Genomic DNA, 10,278 nt, shown 5'->3' on the forward strand with positions numbered 1-10,278 from the left:
GATTGACGTAAATGATCGATCGAAATTCTTTGTAGATTTTGAGAAACAATTTACTTCAAAATAAACTACAAAACTTACTTCTAAAGCTAATATTAGTAAAAGATACACCGGACAGATCTCTGTAATTACTTTGTGGAATTTTGTTTCTTCCCAACAAAATTTCGTTGAAAGTTCAGAGGTGTCCCGTGGTGCCATGATTTACCGCTTACATTACACGAACGTGATTCAAGAAGTTTAATGTACCGACCTGTTCTGCTTTAATGAGACTCCTTTAAAGTTCTTCAAAATAGAAGACAATATAAGAAAGTACGGAAGATAATACAAAATAATTAAATGAATTTTCATTTTATCAAAATAATATGTAGATATATAACAATATTTCGTATCTAATCAATGTATCATTCTTTCTTTGCTATTCATTGAATGCCAAGAGAAATAAAACAACGTTTGTGCCAACTTTATTTCCTGAAAGGAAAGCAGTCTAATAAGACATTACTCGATGCGATACTTCTGAATTATTTATAAAAGACTAAAAATAAAAAGCATTAAATATTTTATGTAGAAATCATATTGATTAAATTAATATATTACGTAAAAATAAAAATTAAATAAATTTCATATTTAAAAATAAACATAAAAATCACAGAGAGATACCTCATCTTCTAATGAATATAAATCTTAAATCTAATAATTGTGCAAAGGCATCAAATTTTGACAAATTTCTATCCTCCTGACTTTTAAAATCAGCTATAGTGAGTGCAAAAAATATTCGTACAGAAAATATTTTGTAAAAAAAACAAAGTTATTTAAAAAAAAAATAAATATTATCCAACGAGAAATATCGAAACAATATCGATAGAATAATTTTGACAACAATTCGTCATCGATTCAATATCTAATTGGCGCTCATTTCTTGCTAATTAACAATTTGTTCATAAAAAATAAAATAAACTGTATGTTTCTCAAAATTATAGGTTATACCAAATTATACCAAAAAGATATGTATTAATTATAAAAAATATATCGTCTTAAAAATAAGCGAAAATTAATAGTTGTATTGTTTTGAAAAAAGTATTCGTATAGTTAAGAAATCAGGAATACACGCGAAGCTTGTTTGTTTATTTTAGAACAAAATGTATACAATTCATTGTATACAATTGCTAATTAATATTTTTTTTCTACAAATAAGGCTCTTTTTATAAAAAATTTCCTTGTACAAATACTTTTTGCACTCACTGCATATATTGCTTTTATAAAAGAGACTTTGCCAAGTGAATACATAGGACATTCAATAACATTTACGATAGTGTTTTTAAATGAGCTTTTATAGATAATAGCTAAGCGCATAAATTTAATGATCTTGTTGGAGGTCGTAGGAAGTTGAATTAATATATAACCAGATGCACTTGATCTACTCAAATGGTAGAGACGAGTGGAGAAACACTCAACGTGGTTTTAACGATTCATTTGCCAGGCAGAATTGTCGAATTGAGCTACAAACAGAAGCTGGAGGCTTTAGAAGAGACGCACAATGTGACAAACAATGCAACCCAGAATGGGCTCATTAATTAAGTACGCCCCTTTTGCTCGAGTATGACATCGACAAGCGACCGAAACACGCAACTCCTTTACAAAGGAAATTGCTCGCGTTAGCGCAAACAGAATAACTTTGAAGCGAGAGAATCGTTCCCCCTATTCCATTTCTTTAAAACTTGTGAATGTTAGTATATATATATAATATTATATATATAACGAGTAAGAATTCAAAGCTTATACACACATACACACACACACACATACGCACGCACGCATGCACGCACGTACGCACGCACGCACGCACACGCGCACACACGCGCACACACGCGCACACACACACACACACACACACGCACGCACACACACACACGACACGCACACACACACACACACACACACACACACACACACACACACACACACACACACACACACACACACACACACACACACACACACAGAGGGTATTTAAAAAATTCCTCTTAAATATCTCGAAAAGCATTTCTGAGAAAAATATTTCATACAAAAGTTGTGTAGTTTAAAATAGTCTATTTACTAATCATATTAGTTTGAGCTTGGATAACTAAGATTAGATCAAGATCAAATTGATTTTTTTAAATGGAACACTATTTTTTATGCCAAAATTGAATAACTGAAGACAAGAGCTTTTCAAAACACTATAATAAAGTTATTTTCCATTAAATACGTCTTAAATTATAAAGCTTGGAAATTACAGTACCGCCGACATTAGCATTACCCAACGTGTCCAATCGACTAAAATCTCTTAAATGTTGTTCAGAAACATGTCCTGGATAATATTTGTGAGATTAAGATCATTGGAGATTATTTCTCTTATATTCATTTTTGCACTAAAAATTTATTTAAAGAAATGAAAATAAGAGGTACTCTAATGGTCTTGACAAATGTTATTCAAGTCACTATCCTGAACAACATTTACGAGGTTTAATCGTCGGTCAGACATTTTTAGTAGTGCTAATGACGGGTATTATAATTTTTAAATCTTATAACTCAAAAAGTTAATAAAAAAACTTAATAAAAAGTAACTTTATTGTAATGTTTTGAAAAACTCTTGACACCAGCTATTAAATTTTGGCATAAAAATAGGATGTTCCATTAAAAAAAAATCGATTTGACTTTGACGGTCAAACTAATAAGATTAGTAAATAGATCATTTTAAACTTTTGTATAAAACATTTTTCTTAGAAATGCTTATTTTTCAAGATTTTTTCTTTTATATTATCAGGCTTGTTTTCTCCTATGTAAAGATCAGTTCAATATTTGTAGGAATGCGTTCAAGAATTCAGGATATATCACTTTATCCTTATTCATCAAATATTAAACAAGGATAAAATAACACTGAGCACTGGGTGGAAATTTCTGAACACAGTTCTGCAAATATCGAATTAATTACAACTCACAGCAAAATTCCCTTGAGAGATAAGAATAAAAAAATTGCACTAGCCTATGTATTATCGATTTTGTTGTTTATGTCAGAAAGTTGATTGCAATAATTTGTAATCCTGATAAATGTGACGCAGTATGTCTGTAAGAAGACTTTTAAAGACACGATAAACTTTTGATAAAAGTAGTTTGATAAAAATAGTAATATCATTGTACATAGGTAATCATTGTACGCTCATTTGTTGATTACCAAAGCATCAACAAATGAGCGCAACAAAAAATATAAATATACTAATAGCATAATAAAAAAAATTTTATTAGTATTTATTTAAAAATACTAATAAAAAATTTTTAATATTTAAAAAAATTGTTTAATATTATCTACTATTAAACATTCTCAAAAACTGGAAATTGTTTATAAATAAAAATGTTAATTTAATTTATTTTAAATATTAACTTCTCTCCATTGATAATTATGATAAAAATCCATGCATAGTTAATAAAGTGTATGTACATGCACTCGTTCGAGTGTGATTGAAATTCGCATCACATAATCAATCGATAATATACCGAAATAAAAGACGATAAAAAATTCGATTATTCGGCTGGCTGTTATTTCGCGTATAATACAAACAATTGAAATTAATACGCAGCACGATCTGAATTTTGTGTGTCGATAAAATTAATTTCGTGCTCCAGTTAAGACCATATTCATCCGACTAAGTCTGCATTATAGCGCCAAACGCTTTTAAACCTATCCATGCGCGCGAAAAAGTGTATCAATTAGATTAGATTTTTGACGTTGACATATGTGGTTTTATTTGATCCGGAAATGAAGAAATCCTTCGAAGATGGAAATGACTGGTACAAAAAAAAACGTTCTCTGATATTCGATATCCGATATGCTAATGCACGATGGAGAATGGTGTTAATTTGCATGTTGCATTCGAAATTAATAAGAATTTTCTTGCTATTATGATAAATAGGCGAAGATCTGTCACCCGCGGCACTCGATCCTCTCGATTCATTCATTTCGTAATTATTCTCCAGTTCGCACTTCTGCCGTGCCTCCATTTTTTGATTTAGTGGCGCGATTGGTCTCGCTGGGAAATAAAATTAGCATAGACATAAGTGGCCACAATTTTTTACGACCAGTTAGGGAATCAGGCCTCGGGCGCTCATTATCGTGCTATTATGCGACAAAAATTGCGTGCATTAATCCGTCGCGGAAGGGTTCAACTCTAATGTCATGCAAATTCTTCGTTAAACATTCAACCATTTAAAACTATAAGTCATATGCAATGGTTGCTGCTGATCGATTCGCAACTGTTTCTGGAAATGTATATTGGCAATCATGCCGTTTAATTAGACCTGTAATGATGGATGATTAGCGACTCTAATCATACTATTGAATATCCATGCAAATCGGGAAATAGAGATCATAATTCACTGTAGATCTGTATGTGGATACATTCGTTCTAGATTTAATTGAAAGACCTAATTTTGAGATATCGCAAATATTTGTCCTAAATTAATTCCATAATAACAAGTTAATAATTTAATTAATAAAAAGATTTTTAAAAATACAACAACGAAAAATAGCAATATTATTATAAAATTTGTCAAATTGATAAATTTAACAAAATTAAATTCGTTTCAGTTGATCCACGATTTGTCAAAAAATTCAGAATAAAATTTTATTCATTATAATTTTACGTGCCATGTAACATAAAAAGTATTTAGAGAATCAGAACGTACACATATTTAAAAAATATATATATTAAAATACACATATGGAATATAAAATTAAATCCTGAAATCCGACGAAAATTGCATATCACCTAAAGTGAACTTCTAACAGCACATAAAATTATATATAACATTCTATTTTGAATTTTGACATGAATTATAGATCGTCTAAGTAGATATTAATTATTAAATCTATATTATATATATAATGTAATACACTGATTATCACTTATATATTATTGATAAAATATTTTGGTATTAATATTTTCTACAAACAATGTTATGTCGTGAATATTTTATATGGAATCGTATTTCCAGAAATGAAGATTTAAAATAAATCTTTCAGTTACGACGATTTAAAATAAATCTTCTATTACTTTAACCAGATTAAGTAATTAAAAGAACTGAGATAATTCTGGAGAAAGATATTTTTATGAAAGGATTGAATTATTGTATCATTTTTTTTACATTTATATTCTGATATCACATTTCGTTGAAAGGTAGTAATAAAATCCTCGTTGAGGATAAATGAGTACTAACTGCGCTATTATATGAATTATAGTTATAATATTATTAGTGCGCTCATTTATCATTCTTAAAAATCTAAATTTAGACACATTATATCTTATCAGAACAAATCAAATAAGAATAAATATCAAAATAAGAATACGAAACAGAATGATGTACGATTTATGTTTGCAACGTAAAAATATCTACCTTATTTCCTCAAAATTATCTGAACAGTTAAAAGAAAATTTGACATCCAGAAATATAATTTTTCATATAAAGTTTCTTTTAGAAAGCATAGATGTTACGTGGAATCGTAACGTATATTTATCCTTTTAGGAAACATGGATAATATTATATAATAATATCTTATTCGCTGACGTTAGCAATTGTAAAGAACATTTTATATCATCGGAAATATCTAGTAGAATACATCTTCGCGAGAAACGTCGCGGCGCTCGACATTTTAATTTATCTCCAATGCCATGGATTGAATCGCATCTTGGATGCATCAATCGAAGAGGTACATCCCAGTGAGTCGAACCAGAATTCCTCACTCGATTTCCATTACAAAACGAAAAAAAAAAGCGAAAAAGTTTCGAGCGATCCACAGGTAAAAAGCAGGGCAAAAGCACTGACAACTCTCGTTCACGATCTCTATCGTTCTCAGCATCGAGATAGAAGAGACCGAAGGTGCGTTAAGTGGTGTCCCCTCGTGCGTCCCATTGTGCTGGCGCGCGTCTAAGTTAATCCTGCGTACCTCGATGCGGCCGATAAACTCCGGGTTAAATAAGGATTAGCGCGCTGACTCGGCGAGAACTGGCGGGTCGATTTTACGAAAACTCCTTCTCGGAAAAACCACGAGGAGAAACGCATCTCGTGTGACTAGCTAGATCAGTATCAAGGCGCGTTAAAAGGCGTGGAACGAGGGGCGAAGATAATCGAGAGTCGTCATCGTGGATTATCTCGTTGAAAATTAACCGACGAATGTTCCGAGCTTATCTGAAGATTATATGTATGTTTATAAAAAAACGCACACAGCAATTGCTCACAATGATCGCTCAAATTCGAAACTATTGCTTAACGAACGATGCTTAATATGATATAATATGTAATGTAATCAGATATACAGAGTTAAGAATAATAATGATCCAGATATAATATTCGCCAATAGTAATCAAATTAAAATAATGATGTTACTAACATACTTTGATATTGTATCATTAACTTTAATTGTGAATCGTAATTTGATGAATAATTAAATATGTATAAATTTGTATCTGTATACAACAATTTATTACGTTAATACATATCATACATACATAAACATGTATGTTCAGTTATTGTATTTATCAAATGATAATTTACAATTAAAAAGTATTATACATTGCTTGTGAATATAAAAATATCTTAGCAATAGCATTATTTCATAAATGTTTGTTAATAAATAAAATTCTAATGTAACTTATCAACCTTAACTTATACACAACCCCCATTCTTGTCAGAACCTATTGTGACAAACGATAGAAGAATAAAAAATGCATGCATAAATGGAATATATTCAAAGATAATACTTATATAGCAATAAATATATAAAAGTTCAAAAATTTTACTCTAACAATAAATTACAGCTTTCTCTTAAAATAAACTTCATAAAGTTAATTTAAAAAATTTGACTTTTTCATTTTCACTATGTAATGTCAAAAGATAAACATCAGTTAAAGAAAATCAGAAATATATAGAAGATATACATATATTTGAAAACATTTATATTATATCAATTTTAAATATTGAGTCTCATTCGATCGTATATGTGAAGACACAATCCTCAATTGAACCAATAGAGATAAATGTCTTTAACGCTCTAAGCTGGATCTTAAGTGCTTGTATAATTCTAGGTGAATTTATATGGATACTACGTATGTAATATTGCTCCTTTAAGTTGCGTGTTGAAATGATTTTTCGGTCTTAAAACGCAATCTCTACTAAACTAGCAGCAATATTAGGAGTTAAATTGACTACTAGCAGTTTAATAATTTGATGCTTCTTTGCATCTTCGCATCTTTAAACTTCGCATCTTTAATAATGTTGAACGACATATTAAAATCTGTAAATAATTAATTCTTATTGCGAAAAATATTACCTCGGTCGGAAGTCGAATCTCCTGCATTCCGTGCGAGCGTCTGAAGCCTTTCATAGACTATCGAGATCTTAGTAATATTCTTCGTAATAATTGCTGTGTATATATAGGAACAATGTCTTTTTCTTATATGTCAATATATTTATTTATCATATTTTATATAACACATCATATTTATTTATGTATCATTTGCATCTTACATACACTGTTAAAAATAAAACGTTAATTTTAACTTAAAGACGTATAATGGATTTTCTGACATGCAAAAATGTTAATTTTAACATTATTGCATGTCTCAGAAAGTCCATTATACATCTTTAAGTTAAAATTAACATTTTATTTTTAACAGTATAAAATTATAAATAGAATACTCTAATTCATACATTTTCTCTCTCTAAATAAATTTTATAGAGTCAATTTCAAATAAACTATTCCAGTCAGAGAAACGCTATGTAATTTACAGTATTGAATTATGACGAGCAGAATATACATGAAGTCACGCCGATATACAACAAATATATTCACTTACCGGTCGATGTACTGCCTCTGCAACTCGATAAGCTTCTCCCTTGTGACTGTTCCACTGCTCCAAAATAGTTCAGCACACTAATACAACAAAAAGTTAAAAAATTCAAAATAAATACATGTATAAAATATGTATTTAAAGATACATATGTATCAAAATGCCCCGCACATAGAATTATAAATAAAATTGTATTTTGAAGTCTGAATTATATATATATTATTGTATACATCTAAAATGAACTTCCTTCTCTAAAGACTTTATTTCAACAATGTGTCAAACAATATATTAATAAAATACATGTTATATCACTACAAATGATACAATATTGAATCACGACAAGCAGAATGTATAAAATTACATCAATATATAATATTATAAATATATTAACTTACCAGTCGATGTATCTGTAACTCGATGAGTTCTTTTCTTGACTGCTTCACTGTTCCAAATCGCACTAATATGACAAAAAATTGAAGAATTAGCAATGCATACGTACCTAAGTAAATTAATAAGTCATGATAATGCTAAAAACGTTAATAAACCGTAAGTGATTGGTGTCATCATTTGCGAATGTCACATAACCAAGGTGAAACATCTGATAGTCCACCCACCGTCGTTTTCCGCCGACTTGATTCGTGTATTCGTAACAGACTGACAAGTAACACGGAACACGATCATCCGTTGTCTTATTCGACCCTCCCGTATTTCTCATCGAGCTAACGATCAACACTACCGATGTGAACGCGACGCGTAAACATGTCGGTCGTTTATTGTCTCGCAATTTCATCGAACTTTAGCAAGCACTCCACGCGCCGAATATCTCAGTCGCGAGTACTTGAGACAAGTAATTAACGTGATACAACTATCTGCAATAGAAGCTGACATTCTGATGGTTTTTGCATTCAAAGTACGCCCAAAATACGATCGAAACAAGCAACGCGAAATGGCGACCCCCCGCTGTGTCGAATGATGTTGCCGATACTCGCGCTAACTTCACGACGATATAGGATTCACGAATTGCGCGGGAATTTGATCGATCTTATTGGCGATTTTAAAATCGGTCAAATTCCCGCGCGTTAAGAGGTCTGTTTTTTATTGCTACACTTTCTGAACTAGTACACACAGTGCAATAAGTTGAAGTGAAACAAATATACGTTTGTTTCACTTCAACTTATTGCACTGATTCAGAGTGCAGTAATAAAAAACAGACCTATAATGTTTGTGAAGAACTCTGTGTCGTAAAGTTAGCGCGAGCCGAATCGGCAATATCATTCGACGAAGCGGGGAAGAGGAAGAAGGGAATCGCCATTTCGCGTTGTTCGTTTTGAGCGTACTTCGAACGCAAAAAGCATCGGAAATGTCGGTTTTTATTGTGAGTTGTGTTGTGTTAACTCTTGAATACATCACGAGCGTGATATTCGGTGCGCGGGGTGTCACTAAATTCGACGAAATCGCGAGATAATAAACAACTGTCATGTTTATGCGTCTGTGTCGGTTTATCGTGAACTCGGTTTACGGTGAGGAATGCGGGAAGACGTTAATTATTTGTCGCGAATCTGTCACAAGTGCACAAATCATGGCGAAATCAATCGATGATGGACAATCGGATGTTTCACGTTGGTTATGTGGCACTCACGAATGATGATGTCGACGACAAAAGCGCGAATAGCGCGGATAAACCGTTTGCTGTGTCACATTAATTACTCGTCCTGCGACGCGAGGGTGATAGAACATTCGATCGATAATTTGGCGATAAATCTTGATAACTTGACATGGAGGTTATACTTCGTGTTGTTTACGCGTTCTCGGTGCATCGTGAGATAAAATAAACGCGTCGGGAGTGTTATGTGAGGTAATCGGGCGGTAATTGTGTTGTGCTAATTCGTGCGATGGAGCGTCTTGGACGATGAAGTATCTAAGAATAATGGAGCAGTCAAGGGAGTTCATCGAGGCGGTACATCGACAGGTAAATGAATATTTTTTTTGTATATTGCTGTAATTTTTCATTGTTTGTCATTTAATACTTCATTATCATAGCGATGTTCATACATTTTACATGGCCTGACACGTTGAAATAGTTTTTACAAAATTTAACCCAATTTCATTTTAGAGAATTTAACATATAATTTAAAATAGAATTGCATAAATTGCATTTATAATTTTGTATATCGTGCATTTTGATACGTTTTAAATGTATATTTATACATCTCAAGCAGAATATAAATCATCATATCATAGAAATGATGTCAAAATCATTACTAAGAATATTAATCAGTTTTTTACGGTTCAATGTCATTTTATGATTTATTAATTTGTATTTCTAATTCTTCAATTTTTTTGTCGTATTAGTGCGATGAAACATTTGGAGCAGTGGAGCAATTCAGGAGGAGCTCATTAA

The 10,278-nt window shown here is 31.4% G+C and overlaps 1 protein-coding gene across 1 annotated transcript in view; it reads left to right on the forward strand.

Annotated features, from left to right (window-relative positions):
- LOC105626291 overlaps positions 1–10,278 on the forward strand; it is a 79,771-nt gene extending 69,493 nt beyond the window's left edge. The window contains exon 7 of the mRNA XM_012207592.1: positions 10,230–10,278. Coding sequence (XP_012062982.1) covers positions 10,230–10,278 — 49 coding nt within the window. The remainder of the gene's footprint in view (positions 1–10,229) is intronic.

This window comes from Atta cephalotes (genome assembly GCF_000143395.1).
Source record: "Atta cephalotes unplaced genomic scaffold scaffold00005, whole genome shotgun sequence".
Lineage (NCBI taxonomy): Eukaryota > Metazoa > Arthropoda > Insecta > Hymenoptera > Formicidae > Atta > Atta cephalotes.